General features: G+C 43.7%; 1 protein-coding gene across 1 annotated transcript; it reads left to right on the top strand.

The window, feature by feature from the left end:
• The first annotated feature begins 58 nt into the window (after positions 1–58).
• On the top strand, positions 59–26,981 carry sntb2 (syntrophin, beta 2). Its single transcript, XM_030053291.1, is given in 8 exon segments — positions 59–1,085; positions 16,726–16,945; positions 18,028–18,194; positions 18,197–18,237; positions 20,178–20,320; positions 21,091–21,287; positions 22,832–23,022; positions 24,296–26,981. Coding segments are annotated over 8 exon segments (1,782 nt in total). The 5' UTR covers positions 59–355; the 3' UTR covers positions 24,389–26,981.
• The last annotated feature ends 399 nt before the right edge of the window (positions 26,982–27,380 follow it).

Below are 27,380 nucleotides of genomic sequence, written 5' to 3'. Positions count from 1 at the left end.
AAAACTTTTTACTTTGAAAGTTCACAAGGGAAGTCCTATTGTTGAATTCTTGGGGATTTGATGTTGGCTGTCAAACAGCTTAGAGCCTCAACTAAACAACAGGCCCTCTCAGGCTGGCCCATCACAGCCAGTTGTTTTTTTTTTTTTTTTTTTTTTACTTTTCCTCTCACTCGCGTTTGGAGGCCCTTTCTGTTTTTTCTTCCCTCCGGTTTCCTGCAGTCAGTGTGTAAGTGGGTGTGTCATGCGGGCTAGTGTAGCCTAATCGCTGCTTGTGCGCACTCTGAAAAGAGGAAAAAAGTTGATGATGAGTTTAGTGTGAAAGCGGCCCGCCTCGGAGCAGGCTCACCGTCCAGAAATGGCAGTTTGGACCAGGGCGGACAAAAACGGTCAACTGGACCTTCTGCTCCGCGACCGCTGGATCCGAGTGGCCGCCGAACTCACCCGAGAAACGCTGACTTTGACGGCCGAAGCGGAGGCGAGCGGACAAGGGGCCAATCACTTGGATTACAACTCCCCGGCGGGCCTGCGAAATGGCATGTCGAACGGAAACGACCCGGGAACGGCACCGGGCGCGAACCCGAACCGCGGCCCGGGCCAAATCCAAGAACTACACCCGAACCAGAACCACGGGGGGCGGGGGCGCAGCAGCAGCCCGGGGCGCGGAGGTGTCAGCCGCGGCCAGTATGACGGCAGTTACGGTCTAAACAGCCCCGGGAAGTACCCAAATAACGGCACAAACTCTGACTTTGGAAGTCCCGGCTCCAGCTACGGCAGCCCGGGCTCCAGCTTCGGGTCGAGGCAAAGCGAAGTCCCCGTCAGTCTGGACAGCTCCTCGGAGGCGGTGCGGAAAGTCCGAGTTGTCAAACAGGAGTCTGGCGGGCTGGGTATCAGTATCAAGGGGGGTCGCGAGAACCGGATGCCCATCCTCATCTCCAAGATTTTCCCGGGGCTCGCCGCCGACCAGAGTCGGGCTCTGCGGGTGGGCGACGCGATCCTGTCGGTGAACGGGAACGACCTCCGGGAGGCAACACACGACCTGGCGGTGCAGGCGCTTAAGAAGGCAGGGAAAGAGGTGACGCTGGAGGGTAAGTTGGCCAACGCAAGAGCGGGGATTTACAAAGGCCGAGATTAGTCTCGTGTGTTGTATGCACACTCTTCTTCCCACTTCTCCCTCCTATTTCCCGTTAGATTATATTAGCATCAGCGCCACTTGGGCTCGGCAAGGTGTGGCTCTGTAGCATACCATATAGCCTCAGTGGTTTTACAGTTTGTATCACTAATAAAACACAAAAAGATATGAATGAGGAAGTCATATCTAAAAATATGCCCATCAGCCCTGTGAACCAGTGTTCCATCTAAGCTGATAGTTTGGTGACCTACATCTACTCATTTTTCACACTGATTAAATATTACATTGTCATCAGCCATCGCTCCGCTTAGTCCAAGCAAGTTTTGGTGGTAAATAACACAAGATGCTCCAACTTTGCCATTGTGTAAAGCTGAGTAAACTGACCCCCTTTTATGCTGACGAGACAGTACATTCATCTGCGCACATGATAAAAAGGACACACTTTGGGCCCCCCTTTTTTTGAAAATAAAGAGCTGCAGCCAGGCATGCTGAACTTTCTAGATTCTCCTCTCCTCTGTGGACCGTCACTTTCACCGCACATATAAGCATTTCTCCAACACGTTAAGCAGCAACAACAGGCAGCCTCACATGAGCAAACAGTCCCCCGGCCTCCCAGCTGCTGATGCTCCTGGCTGTGGGGGTTAAATACTATCAACAGAACAGAAGCCTTTGATTAGTGTAAACAGGAAAGTAACCACAGTTGTGGTCACAGTCAAAGTTAGATACATTGTACTGTGTATTTGGATGACTGTGGCTTGTTTTAGATAAGAGGTCACTGTAAGCATGAGCAAATCACATTTGTCTGTGTGACTCTGTTGATTTTTGTCCAGGCCGGGGAGAAGAACGAGAATAGAGAGGAGAAGAGATGAACAAGGGAAATATCAAATTTAAATCATCAATGGTGAAATTGGGTCATCGTCGCAGCAAACAGTAGTTTATAGCTTTAAAAAAATATCATGGCATGTAAATAAGACAGTGCTGTTTGAAATGGGAGGACACAGCACTTTGTTTACTAATGTTACAAATGAGGCTGAGGAAGAATGAAACCCTGCAGGTTCGTGCCAAGACTAATAAACCATAGAATCAATGCAAGGCTGTAAAATGCCCATCTTGAATCTATTGTTTTGATGTCAGATGTGCTCAAAAACATAAAGAATGGAGGAAAAAGCTCTTGTATTTTGGGTCATGATGAAGTAAAAAAAAGCTGTCCTGAACATTTCTGAGTTCTATCCTTTTGAGACCCGAGTGACTTTAATCATTCTTCACCGCATCATAACAACAAAATATGTAGAGCATGTTGAGAAAAAAAGGGTATGAGAAAATGCGCCAAAAAATGAATTCCACTGTGTAAGAGGCAAGATATTATAACAATATCAAGACATAGGCGATATTTGCCAAACACCATGAGGGGGAAAATGTGTATTTACTGCATATATGGAGGATAATTGTGCAAATGTGTGCTGTCCAAAGTTTTCACCTTAAAACTCATATAAAAAATGTGCAGATTTTATGTTAGCACTGTGACCTGTTCAGCTTTTGGAAGCCAATGTGGGCAGAACAGAAGGACATCTACAGTGTCTGATTGCACTATCATGGCATATTTCTAGATGGAGGTAGCAAATGTGTTGAAAGTTGTGAGGAGATATGCACTGACTCATGCAGAGAGTGAGCAGAGATATGCAGAGATACAGTATCAAAGTGTGCACGCAGGCCAGCGTGGAAGCGTGCAATCTGTACCAAAGTGGAAAGAGTTGGAGAGAGAGAAGCCACAGAGCCCTTGGGGTTAGGAAACTTCAGGCCAGGAATGGCTAAATGCAGTACTTAATGGGTTGGAATGAACGCGGGATGAATACTGACTAGCTGGAATTGGATAGGAACTAATCAATGTGCGACACATTTCCACTTCTTTGAACAAGTCGAAGTGAGGTCCCTGGTTGTGCCTTTTACAAACCTCCCAAACAAACCCCTTTCCGCTCTTTCCATGGAAAGAACTCGAGGCTTGATGTAAAAAAAAAAAAAAAAAAAAAAAAAAATCCATTGGTGTCATTGATTTTTCAAGAAAGCAAATGACGCGTGAAAATGTCGCACAGGATGCAGCGCAGATCATGTCCTTTCCAGGCAATTAGGGAAAACGTATCAACTGGAATTAAAAGAAAAAAAAAACATTTGTATTGATCCTCATCGTAGATAGGAGGGTGTGATTTGTGGGCACAAACATGGCTGTCTCTGCGGAGGAATGTGTCAACTGTCTGTCATTGTTTGTGGGTTTGACAGGCGGTGAGTTGTGTTGTTTGTGGACTGACTCTTCCTCCCAGTCCCTCTCTCCCTTTTTGGGCTCCCACAGGCCTGACAAACCAAAGTGCAGCGGGTCAGAACGAGGCTTGAATAATTTCCAGACCACTGTGGCGTGTACACAATACATAAACCCCCAGATATTTTCACAATTAGCTTAGGTGCCCCACATTCCTGACCTCCGGTTGTATGCGCGCATATAGGGCAAAGGTCAACACAGGCGGCTCCGACCTGGATGGGGTGTGCTTCTCCGCACTGGTAACACACACTGCTGCCATCTGGATGAACTGGAGGCAGAGAATGAGAAGAGATATAAAGGTGTAACAGTGGATAGAGGAACAGTTAAATTATTTGCGTGCTATTTAAAGCAGAACCAGAACTGATTCTTAAAGCACCATGCCAGTGATTTATGAATGGTGTCCCATTTACTGCAATTCCTCCACGTTTTACATGGCAGTAAACCATTTTACAAATCATGTGGGGGTACTAAAGATTTCCCAACATATAATCAAAATCCGTCTCTTTTCAAATATGAATTTTTGGTTGAAACAGTCACCTTATAATGTTCCTCTTCTGCAGATAACAGTGTCGTTGCTATTCATAAACCACAGAACCGATCATTTGCTGTGTAAAACAAACATTTCCTCGGAGCAGGACTATTTTCCGTGGCGGAGGGAGCATTTCACCCCGCCCAATTTCAAGTCATCAGAACACAACAGTGCTGCTGCTTTCAGGAAAACTGATGTGGAGGACTTTATCACAGTGATGGATCCTGGTGTGAAGAAAGTCTGACGTCTCTGAAAGTTCATTTTCATGTCATAGTGGAGCGAATGGAAACCAGTGGCTGGAGAAAAGGGAGGAGAAATGATACCGGAGATCTATAAATACGACGGATTGCTTTGGGAAACGAGTAGCAGAAATGCCAAGTGTGCATTATTTAGAAGACGTGCTAAATCAAAATCACCGGTGTGGTTTTTTCATCTTTTTTAAAGCTAAAAATGACTTGTTAAGGTGCACATATTTTGCAGTGCAGGTCTACTGCTCGGCTCCCCTGTGGATTGTATACACAGCAGCTCCAGATTTTTCATCTTGATGACATCCAGTTGGAGTCAAGACTCTCCGCTTTGTGCCTCGGGGAAGGAGTTACAGACTGTAAAGCCACAGGATTATGAACTCTTCTCAAATTGAGTGGTTTTGCCCTGTTAACACATGACATACATGTTGTAGGCATGACACATGGTTCGTTCCACCCCCCACCTCCCCCACCAGCTGACCGACAGACATAATGTCCCATATGTTCAAATAATTAGTTAAAGCTCATCGCACCAGCCCCTTGTGTCTTATCGGGTTAGCCTGCTGGTGTGTGGAAGGAGATGCAGGATGAGCGCTTTGTGGGAATAATTGGAGGAATAAAAACAGCTCGTCCCAGACAAAGAGGCCATTGATGAAACGGGGACAGGCCTGATGAGGAACAGTTATTTTCTTTTGTTCCAAGGCCAAAACTAGCTGACCATCCGTTCACTCCGTCACTGGCTGTCCTTGCTCGGCGAAATCCGCCATTGAGCATGAGTCTGCACAACCTGAAATAGGCCATGCACGCTCTCATTATGAGCTCCACATGCAGGGTGGGCCCCTGTCACCGCACTGACCTTTGATAATGCGCTGGAGATATCTAGCCATTCAACAGTTGGAGTGGATTTTCAGCAAACTTTCGAAGTGAATGTGAATTAGGTGCATTGGCATCAGCTGGGTGAAACCAAATGAATAGGCTCACATTTATAAGAAAACATTTATACAAAAAATGGAGTGGTCTAACAATAGATTAGCCCTTAAATGCTCCGTTTCGCTTTAAAATTTCCCCTTTAGTTGTTTAAAAGTTGGAAAACAAAAGCATTTCCCCCCTGTTGTAAGACAGTGTCAGGTTCATATTCTGTATCTGCTGGTTGTAGCTTCATTGAAGCTCCATCACGCAGTATTCAAGCCAAGATGCCGTTGTTTTATGGCTTCAGCATCGCCTCAAATAGAAAATATCTATCTGTCTTGTGCATCATTTTATACACATTCCCTGGAATACAGCAGGATGTGTTTGGTGACTTGGGAAACCTTGGGATCTCCACCGGAATTTAAAATAAAGTTAATTGACAGGATTGGCAGGATTGAAGAATTTAGTTTTGTTTGTTTTTTTTTGGTGCCAACCAGTGTTGTCCATACATTTTGCTGTAGGAAGATGAAATCAAAGAAATTTTCTTGAAATTTTCTAATCCACTGATTAATGACAGTTCAGATTACAGAGACTCGGGGGAGAAACATTTCTGGAGTTTTCAAGCGAGCATGAAAACTGTTTTGCCAAACTGGGAATTCCTATCAAAATGTCCAATGTGCATTAAGTTTTTCTAATTTGATTAATCAGCATTGCATTATATTCATAGAGTGGACAGCGTAACCAAGGTGGGGCATGAAGCCACAGTTTGGGTTTGATGGAAAGAAAGTTCTGTTGATTTTGTTGCAGTTCCAGCTGGTCGTGATAGAAGTCGATAAATGTTATTGATTACTTGATGCCTTTTTAAGAAAGCATCTGTGCTCCTTCTAGCATCATTATCCAAAAAATATCCTATTTTCAAGCCAGCAAGGTGGAGCGAGCCAAACTAGCGTGGCAACATTTGTCCAAATTCCTCCGAGGTGTCCAAACTGAGAGGCTCGCTGCCTGGGCTGCACAATATTGGAAAAAACATTTTGACATTGTCATATCTTTTTATCTCTACTGGTTAGAACACCAATGATGGAGATATTGTTTTCACTCCTCTGTGTGTGTGTGTGTGTGTGTGTGTCTGTCTGTCTGTCCGCGGCTGTTCTCGAAAACAACAGCCGCGGACAGACCTGTAGCATGAGGAAGCTCTTGTAGTTGCAGTGAGTCAAAACCTCTGAAAAGCATTTGTTTTTCAGAGGTAATTCACTGTCTGCTGTGCAGCTCTCTGCTGTCCCTCCCTGCTCAAACTACAGGGTCGCTGCGTCTCCGTCTTGCCTGATTCCCAGTCTTGCTTGCTTGTTTTTTATCCTATTGTGGCCGTGTCTGGTCCAATCACGGGTGAAAAAAATCCAGGACGTACATTGTATTTTTTGGGTGAGTTTACCACTGCAGAAAGCTGAACACGAGAATGTCGGAGCAGGAGTTCAAACCTTACACCTAAGCGCTGTTAGGGACTGTTTGCCCAAACCTCACAGGTCTTATGTGTGTGTTTGTGTGTGTGTGAACGGTAGAGAGAGACCTCAGTAGTAATTTTGAATTTAAGTTGTGCTGTTGAATGACTTTTAAACAGCACCGGGATGATAACAGTTGCAGGGATGCACATACTGAGCAGCTGCCTCATGTCGCTGAGCATCTGCCTCCAGCATGCGAGCAGCTGTGTGTCGTGCATGTCTGCAGCCGTGTGTCGTGCATGTCTGCAGCCGTGTGTCGTGCATGTCTGCAGCCGTGTGTCGTGCATGTCTGCAGGCAGGTGGCATCACTTGGCTATGTGCTCTGGTGAAGGGCTCTCTTGATCACTTTACCAAACCACCAAAACAGGCAGCGCTCCTTTTCAGGTTGTGCTTGGTGACCCGCGGGGCCTGCTGTGGTGAAGTGATGAAGTTCACCCCTTGACCAGAGCGCACAGTGAACTGATGGCTGTGTATCACCAGGAACAAACTCTGTGTATCCATAACTCTTAAACAAAATTAGGTTACATGAGATGGACTTCTCTTGTAGATTAGTCATGGAAAATGAGAACCTTGTGAGGTTTCCTTTTATCAAGCAGGAAAAAAAGTTGTAGCATGACGTGTTTGACTTAATTTCTCTGACTTAACATTGTTCATCCTGCAATGTGACGATGGTGCGGACATGACTGGTAAACGTAAGCGACCAGTCTACAGAGGAAAAGAGAGTGATGGAAGTAACTGCTTTTGGCTATAATCTGCTTTAGCCTCCATAAAAATTTGGCACACCAATCTTTTTTTTTTTTTTTTTATTATTTTTGGACATTTCTGCTTTATTAGACAGTCACAGTAGAGAGAGACAGGAAAGACAGGGCAGAGAGAGAGGATGGCATGCATCGAAGGGGCATAAGTCTAATAATCATAAGAATAAGACAACAACACAATAAGATGTGTGTGGCTACTTGTGCCAGTGTGACGGCGCGAGATAAACACATTCATGTGTTCACACATGAGCAACATTTTCCTGAGCATTGTCTCTGAACCAGGTCAGACCAGAAAACAGAAGGGGGCAGGTGTGACATTATGTGTTTGAACAGACAAGGGAATTCATTTTTCTCTCTTCTGATATCTGTGTGTGTGTGTGTGTGTGTGTGTGTGTGTGTGTGTGTGTGTGTGTGTGTGTGTGGTGTGTGTTATCAAGTGGGCATCTGGGTGGATGTGCAGTCTTGTGTGTATAATTAAGCTTGCATGTGTGTATGGCATGCATATGCATTAGTCTGTGTGCACATGTATGTGTGTGTGTGTGTGTGCATGTGTGTACAAATAATTCTGTTAATTATTCCCTTGAACGCACCGGTGCCTGAAATGATCCTCTTGTACTTATTTTTTCAGTCACTACTAGTCACTTGTTTTTCCAGCTAGTTACAGTTGTACTTTTACTTGTTTCCAATATTTTTTCTTGGGAACATTTCTATTTTTACTAACAACAATTTAATTCATAGCTATCAGTGCCTAATTTTTTTTTTGCTATTCCCTCAAAGTAGTCAGTAACATTAGGCACAACCACTTAAGCTGTACTCCTTGATTGTCATGATTTAATAGCAACTAGAAACAAGTCATAATTAGAATATGAACAAGTGATTTATCTAAATAGTTACAAGGAATTAATGCATGACGATGAATGAAACCTGAATGAAATTTGCTTAATTTCTTTCGACAGTATTGAATCAAAATGTCTAATTTAGCCGACAAAGATGTTTTCTGAAAGCTCAAAAATTTTAAATACTTTTTTACATCTTTTACACAATTCTTTTTTATTTTATAGTATTTTTGAATACATTAATTTTTTAAAACATTTTTAAAGAATGTTTTTTGTTGTTGTTGTTTTTGTTTTATTATCGTTTAATATTTTTATTTTTATTTTTTTTTAAACTTTTGGCATTAATTGACTTTATATGGGGTGAGACTGCTTTTCAACAAAAACAAAATTGCACATTCTTTTCTTTATTGTTGTTAGGGCCAAAGAAAAGTCAAAATATCAAAATAAAAAAAAAAAAAAAAAACGTCCTTGGCTCCTGGGTTCCAACAGTGAGCCGTTTTATAATGAAAAGGTATTTAACATGCATGTCTCATTAATTTGCCACCATCAAAAAGAAAAAAAAAGTGACTAATAAAAAAAAAAAAAACTAATTTGCTACTTGCACCCATTAAACTTGTATGTAGTGTACAGCGGCTAATAAAATTACAATAACACAGTTACAGTGATAGTGAGCAAGGCAATAAATGGTAAAACAGCTTGCCACAATAAGGGTCATAGATCCATGCAGCTCTGTATACACGTGTACGCTCTCACACTGGAAGGAGAACCCCATGAGAGTGGTGTAGAGCAATGTACCCCACCACCAGCCGTCCACACACACACACACACGCGCACAGATCTCACACATTGTTCTCATTAGGGGTCTGGCAGAGGCAGACTCTGAGGGAGGGGAGGAAGAGAAAGAAAGAGGAGGAAAGAAAGAGGCTGTCAGTGTGGGAAGAACGAGTGAGAGGACTGAATGACAGAAGGAGAGCAGATAAAAGGGGGTAGAGGGTGCGGGGAGAGATGGAAAACAGGAACGATGGGGCTGTCCCGGTGACTCAGCCACCAGAAAGAGCACCGTTAAGGCAGAGTCACAGCGACCCAGGTTCGATTCTGTCCCGGGCCATTTGCTGCGCTTTCATTTGTTAGCTCTGTTTCTGCTGTAACTGTCAAATAAAGCAGAAATGCCAAAAGAAAAAAAAAAAAAAACATCTCAAAAACAAAAAACAGATGGGGGATAGAGAATAAAGAGAAGAGGGAAAGGGGAGACAGAGCAGCAGAAGAGGGAAGAGCGAGAAGAGAGGAGCTGTCCAAACCACACGGGAATTTTTTGGGGGGGGTCACAGGCCACTCTGCAACCTATTATTTCAACCATAAGATTATTGCAGTCAATGTTTGTGTGTGTGTGTGTTTCTGTGTGTCTGTATGTTGTGTGTTTTTAGCGGCACAGCCTGAACAAGGACTCGTGCCACAACCAAATATGTGTTGAGTCAGATTCTTCTGCCTTTTCGCATTCCTCTTCCTCTTCTTCCCGTCCTCCTTCTTCTTTTTTCTCTTCCCTCTATTCTATCTATACTTGTTCTTTTTTGTTCCTCCGTTGCTGTGGGCAGAGAGGCATGAAGGGAGCTGGCCTTATGGGATGTTGGATGGCACCTCTGGGGAATCTCTCTCTCTCTTTCTCTCACACACACACACACACACACATATATAATGTAGACACACATGAAGGCAAAGATGTGTGTATGCGCGCAAACACACAGTGCTGGAAGTCCTCTGTGTACAGGCCTAATTAGGAGCAGAAGTGGAGCTGAGTGACAGCCCTGATGGACCTAATGAGTTCTTTTAACAGCACCCGACACACACACACACACACACACACACAGACTGGTAAGGAGGGAGACAGACAGAATGACTTACAACTCTGAGAGGCAGACGTGCAACGCAAGCAAAAAACAACTAGATCTAACCTAGGATGATGTCAAGAGAGAAAATATGGTACAATGCAATACAGAGAGAGGAGGATGCTTCCTAGTCAGGTCGGGAAAATATAGCAAAGCACGAAAAAAATTAGGTGATGACATTTTAAATAAGAGCATGTCCGTTTGCATATTGCTGTAACTGCAAAGAATCATCTTCCATTAGAGAGCAGAACAGCTGGAGATGTGGTGGAGAGTTTAGCCACCTAAAACTGATCAATATATCAGTTCATCAAATGTTGGATATTAAATACCAAAATCTTCAGGAAACCAGATGCTTAAAATCCTGAAATGGAAAATGTATGTGCAAACTCATCACATCAGGCTTCTGGGCTCTGCAGCCCTGATGATGATAATGATGACACAGCAACGCTTTTATGTTTTCCACAACCGAGGGAAGCTGTGATTGTGAAACTCACTGCGAGTGCCGAATGAATCATTCCCATATCTTCTTGTCCCGTTACTCTGGTGACACTGATTATAGGAAACAGGAAAAAAGTTTTCCTCTGGAAAAAGTGTATGCACATGTACTGTTTAGAGGACGGTGTTTTTCTCTGTGTTCAAAGCATGCTTTACCATATCTGTTTCACCTTGTCGGGCCCTGTCTGTGGTTACAGAAACCATAGATCACTAATCACACTAACTATGGAATGAAACCATACAGATGGATTCAGGGGGTATAGATTTGTATATGTTTTGGCTGATAGGTATCATAATCTGTCTAAAAATTAAAAATTCCTCAACATTTTTGAGTGTCTGCATCGGCAGAATTTAGCAGCAAAGAATTAATATAGCTTATTGAATGTGCTTCTATACAGGCACTGCTACAGATGTTTTATGAATCCAACTTTTATTGATATGCATTATTGTGCTCTTGATCCCAGGGCTCGACAGCTCTCTTTTCTCATTGTTTGTCATCTACTTCTTTGACTGTAGTTGTGAGGAACTGTGCGGGAGAATTGTGTATTCCCTCTCCACCGAGGTCCCCCATGGCTCAGTCCTGGGCCCCTTCCTCTTCTCTCTCTAAATAAGATTGCTCGCTGTATCACCTCGTCCCACCTCTTCATCCACTGCTATGTCATTAACACTCGACTCTATTTTGCTTTCTCGTCCTTCGACGCTCAGGTTGAGGCATGCAACTCTGTTGGATGTTTGCCCAATACCTTAAAGTCAGTCTTAACAAGGTTTTATGCTTCCCTGGAACATCCTGCTCTCTCAAAATCCTCTCCTTTACTAACACTGACAAGACCACAGTGACTCCTGCCTGGACTGGCAAAATTTCAGCGTAACTCTTGATAACTGACTGCAAGGGAATCAATGTGGCCACACCCCAATTCTGCGGGTTTATGCCAGGGGTGAGAATCACTGGGTGACTTCTGATATGATACTACATGATATTTTACCCACGATAACAATGTTATCATGATACAGGTGATTCTGCTTTATGTAATAAATTGTAAGACTATCAGTTTTGACACATCACAATATCTGTAGCTGAAGAAGAAACAGACATCCTGGAAATGGCATAATAATTTTTCAACAAACAGGAATCAAACATGTTTTTCAGTGTTTTAATGAACTCTGACTGCAACATGTACATGACAGAACACTTCCAGTGAAATAACCTAAAGGCAGGGAATCAGCACGCCTCATAGTAATGCAAATGTGCTATCTGTGCAAATTAAGTTGAAAACTCTAATACCCATACACATGGGTATATCGATAAGGTATCACAAGAGGAAGTATTGCGATAAATTTGCGTTATCAGTTTATTGTTTAACCATAATTGCTCAAATCAAACTTTTCCTCACCAGGAGCTCAGCTACATGTTCAAATCATGATAATTTGCTTAACTCCCAATTTGATACGACCACAATACTTGGGTGCCAATTTGATATGTATTTTTAAGTATTGAGATTCTACAAGTTTTGCAATTCATTGGTACAAATTATTGCAGTTTTTTTTTGTCCTCTTGAATCACAATTTTTATCACAATAATTGGAGATTTCAATGAGAATTGCATTTTTTGGTGATTGGATGGTGAGCACTTCTGTTCTGGGAATTGCTAAGAAACTCTGTATTATTGTCAATATATCTAAGAAAACCAGACATCCTCTGAATGCCCCCAGATTGCTCTTTTGGTTGTAAAGTTTCATGAGGCTGTGATTATTGTTGATGCAACAATAGGGCATCTTGTACAGTGATGCCAAGTTTGGAAAAAATGCTCTGCCTGCAGTGAAATGGCTGCTATGGGGGCGAACATCATCACACATGAATCAAACATGGCTCATTGAATCCACAAGAGTCTCTGCTTTCCAGTCAAAGCCAGTTGATGCAACTCCAAGACTGTTTAGGCCCCTGTCTGCACAAACACACCATTTTACAACAGGCCACAAGAACACATGTGGACTGCAGGGTTTGTGGCCCAAACTGCATGGGATTAGCAGAAGGTGGGCATGTCTGCAAAGGGGGAGAGCCGTGGCTGCCCAGAGAACCCATTTTCATTCAGAGAGCTGGAGATCAGAGGTCAAGGGACCCTGCTGGAAATGGCCGTGACAGATTTTCCCTCACCAAAATTTAGCCTAAACTTGGAACGATATTTAGCCCCCTTGCTGAGAACAGAGCAAAACATGGTTGACATTACCAGTGGATTCCTTAGGTCATCTAGTTTCATATGATACCAATATCTTTACTCCAAAGCAATCCAGGAAAAAAATGATCACACCCCTAATTTTCTATCTGGGGTTCTGCATGTCCCGACTTCCTGTCTTCCCAGCCTGTAACATCAACTTCACGTCCCCTCCATCTCAGTCCCTCCACAGGCTGCCAGTGGCCTCTTCTATCATATTCCAATCATGGTGTTTGTGTACAAGACGGGGAATGCGGGGATCTGCATGCCATACCTTCAGACCATGATCAAGTCCTACACCTTGAATGACACTTACTTTGCCCTTAATTCTATAGTGTGTATTCCATTTAAACTCCCCGGTCTTCTCCTGCTCACTCCCCCTCTGATCTCCAAGTGGCCTCCATGTGATATCTACCAAGCGCCGGGGGGACGTCAGCGAGGGGAAAGGGAACAACTAATGAAACTCAGCTCCTGTCCAATTCTGTACTCCCATCGCCCAGCTTGGACTCCTGCCTCCTGTCTGTGGAAATCAGTCAGTGGTGAAACGACCTCACGTCTTCGGTCCAAACGGCAGAGCTGTGTTCTGTTGTAGACTGAAAACTCATCTTATGCTTCGTGTCACTGCCTTGTGACTAAAGAATCCTGCTCTGCTCACTGCGTTTGCTTGTTTGAAAAAGGCACTTCTAAATCTCTGTCTAGCTCTCGTTATGATTCCGTAGTGCCGTGTTTCTATTTTACTCTTGTTTTTGGTGCTTGTAAGTCTGATTGTTTGGCGCCCAGTTGTTTGAGAAGTGTGAGGGTTTCGCTGCCAGTTGTATTCATATTTACCATGTGTCTTTTGTGGCTTCCATTTGTTATTGTTCAGTTCTCTCTAAAGCTCTTCACAGCTGTTTCATATGATGTGATAGAGATTTTATAAGTCATATCAGCTGTAGTTGTAGTAATGGCTGTAGTAGCATTATGAGCAGTAGTGCTACTACTGGACTTTTCAATAAACCGTGGGTCTGCAGTGTCGATAATGGAGAACTTGAAGGATGGAAATCCGTCGATGGAAGACGATGTATATGATAGAGAGCGATGGAGACAGAGCCAGTGTTTGAAGATGTAAAAACTCCAACTTGTACAACCACAAACAGAGCATTCAGTCTGTGGTTGGAAACTATTTCATCTGAACATCTCTGCTGCAAATCTGATTATTAGTCTGCAACAAGAGCCGCGTAACAGTGGCTTGCGTGTGCGTGCACACACACACTCAGACTTAAACATGGGCATTCAGGAATGCATCTTTGCACACACTCATTGACTCGGTCCAAACCACTTACGTATGCAGAAATATTCCCAGACGCTGTTGGTATGGGCAGAGTGGTTAGGGAGGCCAGTAAATGAGGTTCCATTTCTTGGCCTAATGCCTGAACAGTACTACCAGCACCGCCCTGCGATTTGAGTCATACATAGCTTAATGTATACACAGGCATGCATGGATTAATGCTCAGGCTTTCTTTCCAAGTCTATGGTTTTGTTATGTTTCCTTGGCTGTGTCTCAGTCTCTTGCAGTCCCGTCTCGAAACTCGCTGAACATTCATCCGTCATCTGAACCCCAACTCTGTCGCTGGCTTTCTTTATTCCATTCATGCACACTCACACGCAAACACACCTCCATACAGTCAGACCTCTCGAGCTCTTATCTCTCACACACACACACACACACACACACACACACATGCACACACACATGCACACACTTTCACAAGCCTAATATCTCAGCCTGCTTTCAGGAATGACCTCACTTCTTCAGAGCCTGGTCTCAGGTTTCAGACAGAGCAGACCAACCCGGTGGCCCAACACACACACACACACACACACACACACACACACACACACACACAAAACACACACATTGAAAGAGTCTGCTTTTTCACTCCTTCATTTCTCACAGTCACACAAAGACATTAAGCACATCTTGTGCTTTTCATAGCGTGAATAGACTAAGAGAGCGTGTGGCGGAGGGAGGATCGGTCGAGGAGAAAGTAAGCATGCCAAAGGGAAAGGGACGATAAGAGTGGAGGAGCGAGCGAGGGCACGTGACTGTGGGCTGGTGAGGGTGGGAGGTGGACAAGGCCACGGGACCAAATTTGGAAACTGAATCCATCATATTGGAGTGAAAGCCATTCTTCTACAAACAGCCGAACTGCCAAGCTCACAGCTGTACGGCCAAGTTAACTCTTGTTTTTCTAAGCTAATTCCACACTGGGGACCAGTATATCCTTTTAAGACATGCTTGTAGATAGCAGGTACTGTTTACTTTTCCAGATTCTTTGCTGAAATATGGTCAACATCCTCCTTTACATTTGGATAAAATGTGAATAATTAATAATAATTAATAAGTATGCTTAAACTTCAGGTTGGACAAACACTGGGAAAGATCACTGTCCCTGCCAAATTTGTGAAATCACAGTGCTCATTGAAAGGCCATAGGCCAGTCTACATAAATTTGCGAGCTGGTTGTTGATAGTGTTGCGCCACAGCTGTCTAAAAGCACGCTGGAAGGGCCGGCTAGCAAGTGGATCTGACGGGAGACAGGGCGCTCAGCTCTTCCAGGAAAATTTTGTTTTTAAAAATCCCCGAGTGTTTCCTTATGGCCAAGTTTATGGCTGACCGCACCATATGTCCTGAGTGACTGTGTGTTATTGGGCAGAATCCCACAGATGGTGGAACTATCAACACACTATCTGTTGGAAATGTGCAGATATTCAGCCACTGTCACGCTTTGTGGGGAAAGACTGGGGTCAGTTTGTGCAAGGCTTTCGCTTCACTCTAACAAACCGCAGCAATCTGATATATGTTTATTCTTACGGGAGCAAAGGAGCGTCCATGGACCTCAAACATCATTTAAACACACACACGAGAAGCCAGCAGGTATGAAAACATGTTGGTGCTAAATGGACTCAATCAGATATGCTTTCATAGGCCGAACTCTCTGATGAAGCCATGCAGGGAGACTTCAGGGTATTTCACATCAGGGACTCGGCGCTGGACACCAAAGTCCAGTTTGCATGATTAGTGTGAGCCGTCCCCAGGTGTGCATCAGCGTCCTGAGTCCATGTTGACGAACATAACTGCACCAAACACGGAAGTGGACTACTCCCTCTCTGCATTCACTCTCAAGCTTGTTCGACCACCATGCTCTCTTTCTCTCTCTCTCTCACACACAATGAAACAATGGCACCTGATGTAAAAGGCCCCTTCGTTTTTAGACACCACAGACAGCGTCAGTGCACCTCTAATAAATGATAATAATTATTAAAACTATTCATACATCTTTATGTGGAATGCAGTCAGAAGGTCTCATAACACCGGGGGCGCCCTGCTGGTTCACCGTGTACAGCGTGTACTTTGTAAAGCCACGATGGGACATTCCCTCTCTCTTTCCTGTCTCTTTCCACTGCGACTGTCTGATAACGCAGACGTGTCCAAAAATAATCTTTAAAAAAAAAAATCTCATAACTCTCAGTTCAGTCACTTTATTCAATAGAGTGAATGTTCAGTCACCCTTTACAAGGCGTTTTATATTACATTATATTTAATGATATAATGATATTTTCTAGGCATGTTGGGTTATTATGTAACTCAATATTGTGTTTGGTCAAAAATGGCTTTTCACTGACAGCCGTGCACGAAAACTTTTACAGGAACCTTTAGTTGGTGTGCATAACAGTCTGCACGACATGAGCCTGGGCTGCCTGACTGAAAATGGGTCAAAATTTGACAATGCAAATGTCTGCAAATAAGATCTTGATCTGTGTTCCATATCTACTGTCTGGATCTATCTGCCATATCGGAAAACTAAAAAACAAAATCGAACCATTTATTTATTTATTTTTAGCACGGATGCATGACATGTCGGTTTTTCCTTCCCCTCCCACAGTGAAGTACATCCGCGAGGTTTCTCCGCTGTTCAAGAAGCCGTCCCTGGTGGCCGACCTCCCGTGGGACGGCGTGCGCCCGCAGTCGCCCAGCTACAGCGGCAGCGAGGACTCTGGGTCGCCCAAACACAGCAGCTCCTCCTCTTCCAAAGACAGGAAGGTCATCAGCCTGAAGATGTGCTTCATCAGCCGGAACCTCACCATGCCGGACCTGGAGAACAGGTCTGAGACACGCATGTGCCACTGCTGCATGTTCTTATGTATGTATGGGAAAGAGAGAAAAGACAGAGAGAGAGAGAGAGAAATACCTGTGTATGTGGGAGTTTAGGTGTGGTTCGGTGTGTGTGTGTGTTTGTGTGTGTGTGTGTGTGTGTGTGTGTGTTTGGGGGCGGGTAAACTCATGTTCATTAGTTTGGAATGTTTGGTCTGTCAGAGATAATGAGCTGAAGTGTAATTTCTTAAAACTGCTAAGTTTGTGGGGGGAAATATAATTTTTGTGCTGCATGTGAAGATTTGTAAATCTCTCTATTTATTATGTCTGTAAATACACAGCACACTATAGATATTTTCATATAACTGCGAGGTTTTCACATCCTCCTTGTGACAGTCTGGGAGTTAGAAATGTGATTTTTTTTTTTTTTTTTTTTTTTTTTGATGTCAAACAAACATCCAAGTTATTCTTAAGTTATTAGCAAAGCCCCATTCATTTCTTCCATACAATAGATGAGCTATTTTCCTTTTTTGTCTGGAAGTCTGGAAAAGGCCATCAGTTCAGAGACGAATGACGACATGACTTCTGAGGTCTGAGTCTAAGAAGCTGTATTTGATTTTTTGGGTATGTCTGATTTGCAGTGCTGTTAGTCTGTTTGGATATCAGCAGCCAGAGAGATGAGTAACAATGTGTGACTGGCAATACCACGCAAGCATTCACTTTTTGCATTCACAAAAATAATAATTCTGCACTATTTTTCTGAATTAACAAAATAATTATCTCTGAAAACTGGAGACGGACAAAAAAAATCTGGCCTGTTTCCGAATTAATGGGTTAGGGTTATTTATTTCACTAATTCAGAAAATGTTTTTTTTTTTTTTTTTCATTGAAAACATTTCTCAGAATTCAGAGATGACTGTCTTACTAACTCAGAAAAACGGGTCTTTTTCTTGAAGTGAAATGATTCCGCATTACAATACAACCACTGTATAAATTTCTCTCCCCTCGGGTTGATTATTCGGCCAAATGTCTCAGATTCCTAAGTGACATGTAGATTTGTGCGGACAGCTGAATGCTCCTCTGCCTCCTGCAGGCTGCTGGAGCTCCACTCGCCGGACGGCCAGCATACGGTGGTGCTGCGCTGCAAAGACGGCCCCTCCGCCAACTCCTGGTTCACGGCCATCCACACCAACATCGCTGCCCTGCTGCCGCAGACCCTGGCGCACATCAACGCCTACCTTGGGGCCTCGTCCTCCACCTCCACACACCCCACCTCAAACACATCGGCTGGCTCGCTGAACAGGTACGCTCAGCCTTGTTTACCTTAAATCTTAATGCTACATTTGCAAGTGCAACAGGTTGTTTTAGTGCTCGAGGGATTATCGCTGTCCTCTTCCAGGGATCAGAGCATCGACGTGGATGAGAGGATGGACATCGAAACTGTTGCATCACTGTTGCTATAAGTGAGAACAGTTTGAAATTTTTTGTAGGACGGAAAATGTATGTAAAATATAATATAATATATAATAAATAATATATAATATGAATCTAACCAAGGGTAGGTAGAATAAAAGGTAGAATTACTCCCCTAACAATGCTCAAGTAAACACAACATTTAGCATTTTAGAGGGAAAAGTAAAACAGCACTTATTATAGGTTATTAAACTAGTCAGTTTACAAGTTAATTTACATTTGGTGCACATGAGCCATATCAAAATCATTCAAATTAGAACCTGTTGCTAAAACAACGTGTCCTGATGTGGTTTCATCCAGTTGATTTGACTTCTTTTGTTCCAGCGTCCAGTTAGGAACCAGTAGCAGCACACATGCAGGAATGGCTGTTGTAAGAGATTCAAGCTCATTTACCAACCAGTGTGTGTGTCCTGCTGGCTGTACGGCACACCTTCAGTTCACTTCAGCCTGCATGTAAACAGTAGTGCACTAGCAGTTCTGCCTTAGTGTGTGAAGAGAAATAAAGCCCCAGCAGGGTAAAAGATGTTAGAGATGTCCATTAAGTGGTGAAGCAAAAAAGGTAAAGGCTTTTCCCCCTGATTTAGCTTTAGCTTTTAACTTCAACATTTGCATTAAAAAAATAATAACCCCAGGCAGGCTTCAGTTCATATCCAGGAACAAGCACTCTGTGTGTGGTTGTATTCATGTAGGCTGAGGTTAGACAGGAAGCTCTCACAGACAGAGAGCCAATGGAAGTTTCCACAGAACTACACTGTTTCCTGTAGGGCTCAGCCTGTCACCCAGTCACCCTGTCACACTGACACACACACACACACACACACTCTGGTTTCATGTCACTGTAACACTCCAGACACCCAGCCATGCCGCAGACAGACCCACACTCATCTGTTTTTACCGCAACTCCATCCCCTCAGCTCGAGTCAGGTAGTGAGACAGGTAGCTCCCGTCTACCTGCACACTGTCAAACAGGGTGGCGCTGCAAAGTGATGCAACAGAGGATTGTGATTCTCTGTCTTTCGTCGATTAGCAGTTTCTTGATGCCATAAATCTTTTGGAGTAAAAATCGCAGTCTTGCAGTCACTCGGATTGCTCATCGATTGTACTGAAAATATAAAAAAGCCAGTGCCACTTGGTGCTTATGTTCATAATTCACTTTTACAGTCCAGCAGGGTCGGGAAGATACGCTTTATCTCCCGATTTGATGCTGTCACGATGCTTGGGTCCCGTTTTATATGCAGTGCAACTCTAAAATATTGCTATTCTACAAGTGTTGTGATATGATATTACAATTTATTGTGATTTTTGTTTTCTTTTTTAATACTAAAAGATTAAAAAAAGTTAAATCATACACTTCTAGAGAGTGTATATCATGAGTCAAATTTGCAAAAACAACGCACATCAAGTATTTAAATATTGCAATTCTACAAGTACTGTGGTTCAATATTACGATTTATTGAGATGTTTGTTTTCAATCGGATCGCTCTATTTGCGCCGACCGTAGATATAACTTAGGTATGACATCACATTGCTGAAGAAGTAAAATGCTGAAGAAGCCCAAGAACTGTGATTAAGTTGAGTTGTGAGATCAGTGGTGACTTTCACCCCTCCATTCACGGTCATTGAAAAATAATTTCGCCTTTTTCCAGGGTGTTTTTGTCTTCTTCATCATGTGTGTCACGGTTCCTTCCTGCCCCTAATTCCTGTCCACTACAGTCTGTAGTTCCTCTTGGCCCAGCGGCGCTGACACGTCCCACTCTCTGTCTCCGGCAGGTCCAGTTAGACGGTGGGCGGCACCAGTTCAGGCCGGTGGTCATGGCCCTGACGGAGAAAGACATCCTGCTGTTCGAGTCGGTGCCGTGGAGCCGGGAGGCCTGGTCCATGCCTCTCCTCACGCATCCGCTGCTAGCCACCAGGTAAAGACAGCAGGCAGGCTGGAGTTAGCTGTGTTCAGTCTAAAATAAGCTGCTTCTTTTTCCTTTTTCAAAACTCTCAAATTCAGCTCCAGGGAGTATTAAAAGGGCTTTCTTAAACCCGCAGATAAGAAGAGAGAAAGAGAATCGATATATTTTAGCTGAGAGGAAGTTCTTCTTGAGTTAAAATAAAGTCAGAGAGGAAATAACTCAATTCATAAATGTGTGTTGAAGCTGTACTTTTTTAGAAATTTAAAAATGTCCCCAACCTTTTGCAGTCGCACTTTTCACCCTAGGAGGCTTAAATTTGTGTGTGTGTGTGTGTGTGTGTGTGTTGGAAGAAGTGTGTTTTTGTTCATGCCAGATGGATAAAAGGGGCTGGGGTGAGGCAGTGGCTGTAGCTGTTAACAAAAAGGTGCATTACCACTAAAACAGAGGTAATGCACCTAGCCTAACCTAACCCCCAAAAAGGTGCACACCTCCTTTCATGACTCATTAATTGTGTGTTTGGGCGCGTGGGAGTCGTCACTGAACTAAGCAGATCATTTTTCATCGGTGGCGGTTTGTTCTGCCCGCTACACTTTAGCCACGCCCCTTTTCATAACTTATCCTTTTCTCCTTTTCCAGCGGTGTGGTTAGTCCCACCATCTCGTTCCGTTGGTCCACAAATCCTGCGTTTCTGCTCACAATTCCCGAGGAGGAAGTTTGCGGTGTTGGTGGTGTTTGGACAGAGTTTTGTGCATGCTAAATGATATTTATATTTTCTCCTCTAGGCTGGTTCATTCCGGCAGTGCCAGGGGCTCTCCAGCCCAGGGAGCAGACCTGGTGTTTGCCACCCGGACGGGCACGGGCCGAGGAATCGAGTCGCACGTCTTCCGAGTAGAGACCCACTGGGATCTGTCGTCATGGACACGAGCCTTGGTACAGGGCGGGCACGCTGCCGCCGAGCTCATCAAAGAAGTCTCCATCGGTGAGACTGCACATGTGTGTGTATGTGTGTGTGTGTGTGTGCATATAGTATCAGTGATTATCAGTCCATACTTGTGGTACGTGGTAAGTGGTTGAATGGTATGTGGCCATGCGCACGTCGCTTGGTAAAGTCTTGACAAAACCCAGAGCATGACTTCGGTCATCAGAGTGAAACTGCTCTGCTGGCTCACCATCACCACACACACACACACACACCCCCTGCTGCGCCTCTCTCTGCACTTTGGGTGCTGCCACTTTCACAATGAGTCACTAAAGGGTCCCAGGCAAAAACCCCCTTCCCTGGCGTGAAGCTCTGTCTGCAGCCACAGAGCAGAGAGCTTCCTGTTCATTGTCAAGACGAACAAGAGCAAGACGAGGACGATCCGGGGCGTCCTCTGTCCACAAGTAAACCTCTGGGATCTTTATCTGTCCTCTGTGTTCCTACGTTTTGGAATCTGGCCCTTGCAGTTGCATATCTTATCAAAGGCATTGTGGACGGACAAGAACAGATTAAGAAAAAATCTTATGCGTGTGACTGCATCTGGGTTAATTAATAATTTTCCTTCCTTTTTCCTTCCTGTTAGAGTCAGTGTACATGGGGTAGCAAATGGTGGTGCAGTGAGTTTAAATCCGAGGATTGGTGCTCGCTGTTGAGGATGAAGTGAGTCTTACTAAGGAAATGCACTGTAGTGAATTCCTGGTAGGAAACGTTTCAGCTAAGGTTAGCTGCTTTTCAGTGTCCAGGTTGCCAGTTGGACAGGACACGCTCACATGGTGGTTTAATGTCTTTGCTCAAGTGCACTCTGACTGCGCAGGGCCAAGTCAGGGCGAGGGACTGAACCAGCTGCTGCTCAGCGCCTCCTTAACCCGAACCCAACCTGCCACTCACAGGCTCACATACGTGTTTGCATGCAGCCTCGAAAAACCGTATTTTAATTTAACTTTGAAACAGGGAAGTTTCAAACAGCGAATGTCCTCACGCAGATTAAATGTCGCACAGAGAGGAACAGTGTGGAGGAAAAGCAGAAGTCGGAGCCAGAGGGGAATGTTTCCACTCAGCAGAGAACAATAGTTGGCTGCAGTAACAGCACTGGAAAGCCTCAGCCTTTTTTTTTTTTCATTCTTCCCCGTCCCGCTGCTACACAAACACACAATTGTGGAGGAACATTCAGACTCTTCAAGTTACAGTAATACACATGAAAGTGCTTTGATTCGGATGTCCACAAATTTAAAGCTGCATCAGGCAGGATTTTTTTTGGGTAGGAATATTCAGCCTAACTCACACAAATGGAACTGCAGCGGAAGAGAATAGCCCATCCACGGTCGCTGAGATGCCATAGATTTGTTTTTTCTGCCAAAAACACATCATGATGTTGGGTGCTGTCACCTTACATGATCCGTGGGCAGTGACAGCCTCTCCCAGTTGAAACAGTTTCCTCTTGCTGCCAGTCGAGGTCACCACAGTGCAGAGTAACCCTGCTTTACATCACGTCACATTTAAAGCTGCTTTAAATCTCTTCCCCCCTCTCTCTGCTCCTGTCCCAGGATGCACACTGAACAGACAGGACGTCCGGCTGACGCTGCACTATGAGAAGGGCTTCACTGTGACGCGAGAGCCGGCCGAGCCTGTGGGGGGCGCCGTGCTGTACAGATACCCCTTTGAGAAGCTCAAGATGTCGGCAGACGACGGAATACGCAACCTTTACCTGGACTTTGGAGGTCCAGAGGGAGAGATGGTACGTTGGGCGCCACTGAGGCCTTTTGCTTTTGTGTGTTTCTCTGCCATCATTAATATTGTTGATGAGAATCTACATCAGACTAGATCCGTGACTTCAGACGTGGGTTTAACCTCCGTCTCAGGTACTCTGATCACAGGTGGCCAGCTGTGACTGACCAGCGTTCACACCTGGCATTATCGTGTGTGTGTGTGTGTGTGTGTGTCAGAATTAATTCTATCTTTTCTGACTTTGACTCCTGCGTACTTTACTCCTCCTCCCTTCTGGGGCTGCACACTTAATTGAAACCGAAACATAATTTTCTGGTAATAATTTAATGACTAATTTCCTAATTCAGTGCAAAACAACAGTGTATAGGAGCGCTGGGCCGCTCCTCAGTCATGCAAACAAGGATCAGCTGCTCTTTGGAAAATATATTTAATTTCATGTTCTTTAATAAATAAACATCCAGTGTATAATATGACTGGCAAACTTAAAAAAACACCACTGTTCTGTTGAAAAAGAAAAAAAAAAAATTAAAAAGCCTTTATTATTATATGGATAAGTATGATTTCAAACTCTGCCTGCTGACAGTCTATCTATCTATCTATCTATCTATATGTCTGTCTATCTATGCGGTCATTTTCTGGTGAATCTTGTAACTTTTTATTTATTACTAATTTTCAAGTCGTTTCTAATTTTGTCTGTGTTTTTCCAGTGTTTTTGGAATCAGGTGAATTTGTTCAGGTTTCAGAGGGTTAAATATTAAACCTCCTCAAGTTTAATGCTAAAGTTAATACTGGATCATAGTTTAAATAGGAGTTTTGGTGAGACAGGATTAAATTTAATCCAGGTTTAGAGTAAACACTAAACTGAGAATTGGATTGACTCCTGCTTCATTTTAGCATTTGTTTTTAGGAGGGTCATTTCTGCTTTTTATTCGACAGTCTCAGTGCAAGGAGGCAGGAAAGCCATGCAGCAAATACTTTTTGATTTACAATCAGTTTTAAATCTTGTTGCAATAGAACTGAAGTTTAAACTATGATTTAATTTTATGTAAAAATGAATCCTCGCTGGTGCCATAACGGAGCCACTGTGCTCTGCAGAAACTCTCAGTTTCGCTCCACACACAATCTGCATTTCCAAGTATAATGAGGTCAATTTTGTGGTTTAATTTTTCCCGTTAATGGTATTTTCCCCTCTATTTTTGTCTCACGACCCTCCTCTGGCCTTTCTGTCTTTTCCTGCCTCCTCTCTCCTGCTGTTTTCTTCTCCTCCTCCCTGCCTCCTCCAGGTGTTTGACCTCCACTCGGGTCCAAAGCCGGTCGTGTTTGTTCTCCACTCCTTCCTGTCGGCCAAGCTGACGCGTATGGGCCTGCTGACGTGAGCCGGCGAGCAGCCGGGACCACGGGCCGCTGACGGGCACAGGCGCAGGTTGGAGGGTGAAGTAGCCCCCCAGAAAAAAGCTGATATCGGGGGAAATGGGGAGGGGGGGACCCAAGGGACGACTTCACCCTCAAGTCATTTTGTGATTGTCTCAAAAACGTGCCTTCTCTTCCGACTTCTCCTCGGCCTCCCAGAGGCTTTTTATCGCGAGGTCGAGGAAAAGCAAGAGGCACTTTGCTTGAAGTGCTGCTCATGAGCTGTTAGGTGGCGTGCTGTGCGTGCACTCTGAGCGTCATCACCAGGAAACAGTGCACGTGAGCGCGCATCACACCGCCTGTGATCTGATGTGATCCTGACACAGAAAAGCAAAAGTTTACGATGTGTTTACGATGCCACACCAGTGCACTTCAAGTAAAGTGAAGAGTATTCAGGAAAGGAAGGATTTTTTTAGACAATACAGCACCGCCAAGAACAGATTTGTAAATGTTCCCCCTTTTTACTCTCTGCCTCTATCATTCCATGACAGCCTTCCAATGTACTTTGGGCTCTTTTTATGTACTCGTTTTCTTTTCGTGGTGACTGCGTGAGGCCGTGCTCGCTGTTTTAGAGTTAGCATGCACTTAACTGAGCTTGCATGCTGAGACTGTGTGAATGCTGACATGAGTGCGGTGTGTTTCTGCGTCTGTGTGTGTGCGTGCGTGCGCATGTGTGTGTGTGTGTGTGTGTGTTTTAATACTACATGCTTATGTCTGCTTGATAGCGTGCCTGTCGTCTGAAAGACTCACCTTTTTAGCACATTATCCCAAACTACTGTTGTAATCAGGATTGCCAGCTGTGCCTTTTTACATGTAGTCCAAGATGCTCTTTGTAATGTTTTTTTTTGTTTTGTTTTTGTTTTTGTAATGTTACACAATAAGACAATTTTGAAAACGACTTAAGCTTTCAACATGCACAGCAATAGTATTACTCTTGTAGTGTAAACCATGTTACTCTGTTTTTATGTGGTTTGTTTTGTGTGTAATCTTATGTTAGCATGACTTCCTGACATTGAACTTCAAATGAACTCTGTATCAGATGGTTTATGAAATGGCAGTGTGTGTGTACCCCCCCCATTAAGCCATCCCTCTGTCTCCAAGTCGCTATCATCTCCGGTCCGCTTTGCCTTAGATTACCCGTCTCCTGTTACCGTCCCGGTCTGAGCCCAGCACAGCAGCGCTTCTCCGACTCAGACCTGGGACACAATAAGTTGCACAGGCTTGTTCCAAGGGGGCTCGTCCCATGACAAGAATACTAATAAGTTTGGTGTGAAGGTGAGGTTTGGTAGCTCATGTCCCATAGCACCCCAAGAATCCCTGCAATAGAGGAGTTATTAATATTATTATTATTATGACCTTTTCTTTCTTTTTCCCTCCGTCTTTACACATAAGAAAGCTTGATTTGAGCAATAATCCCATGCTGATCTGAACTTTACTGTCACCTGCCGTCAGCATTTGTTTGTCCATTCCACATAACATCAGTTTTTTTTTTTTTTAAATGTCACTGTGTTTAAATTGTTTTTAAAGTGTTTTTAATTTCTGTGAGTGTAGGGTTGTTTAGTTCCCTGGGTGTTGTGAGTCCACACGGTGGTAAAATCCCCTCATTAGCTGCTCCACTGGGCTGCTCATCCACAAACTGTATTTCTCTCCATTCACGTCCACAGCGTGACAAAAATGGCCCCAAAGTAACATTTTTGTGCATCAAGAATCGTGAATAAAGCCGTTAAATCTCATTAGCCATTTTTTTGAGGTAATTAAACTGCTCTTTTCTTTTTGTTTTCCTGTTTCATCGCATCACAACCAGGGAACCAGACAACCCAACACTCTTAAGTTTAAGGTTTGATTTGCTAACCCAATAACAAGTAAGTGACTGTCGCTCCAGTTCACATGTTCAGTGCAGTGATGCTTGGATTGAGACTTAACTCATAAACGTGTGAGTGCATCATGACTGAGTTTTCACAGCCTTCAGGTGGTCGGTGGTACGTGTTTCTGAAGTTATCCGTGATCCACGCGGCGTGTCGGGGCCACAGACACAGTCCCGTTATGTCTGCTGGACTTGTTTACATTGGGACATCCTGGGATAAGGATCGCCCCGTGGTTATCACTTCTGAACGAACTGTGTGCTTCTCATGTCGGCTTTGATCTCCTCCATGATGGGTTGGTTTTTGTATGAAAGCAGAAGAGTACGACCCGGTCACTCCTGTCAGCTTGGTTGCACTACCCTGTCGAATCCCTTTAAACCTGTGAATGTACGCATTGCCTCCTCCTCTTCCCTCCTCCTCCTCCTCATGTCCGTCTCTGTGTCCTGAACTCGTGGCTCTCCTGTCTATGCAAAGCAATGCTTCAAGAAGGGGTTTCTTAACCAAAGGTAATATCTGTGGCAGCTTGCGTCCAACACAATCATTCAGCAGCGACGTCACAAGAGGAACAAGTGCTGCTGCAAAAACCTGTCATATGCAAAGTATTTTAGTCCTCCTCCCGAGATACAGTATACAATGTATGATAGCAATGTAATAATCTCAAATGTAAATATCTACCAATAAATCAGTTAGAAAATGATACCTGACGTGTGGTCTGTTCTTGCATTGATGCCAAATTTATAGGCTTATACATTTTATGAGAAAGCTGTGAACAGCAAAATAATCACATGAGAAAAAAAGTAGTTCTCAGATTTCAAAAACTGACATGACACAGGAGTTTTTTTTATATTATTATTATTATTTAAGATCCTCTTATCTTTACTACCTCCAATTAAATCTTATTGACCAATAAATAGTAATAGTAGTGCTCCTGAATTTTGTGCCAATGAATACACAGGGAAACTTTTGAATTTATATGTACTAAATTGTTTTTTAAAGCCTCTCAACCTTTACATTCTCATTTGTTTTATTTGTTTTTATTTATTTATTTTTTAATGTGCCTCAATTAAATATCATGCAATATATAATATGACCGCTA

The sequence above is a fragment of the Myripristis murdjan genome, chromosome 6 (genome assembly GCF_902150065.1).
Source record: "Myripristis murdjan chromosome 6, fMyrMur1.1, whole genome shotgun sequence".
In the NCBI taxonomy this organism is placed as follows: Eukaryota; Metazoa; Chordata; class Actinopteri; order Holocentriformes; family Holocentridae; genus Myripristis; species Myripristis murdjan.
This window is presented reverse-complemented; position numbering and strand designations above follow the sequence as displayed.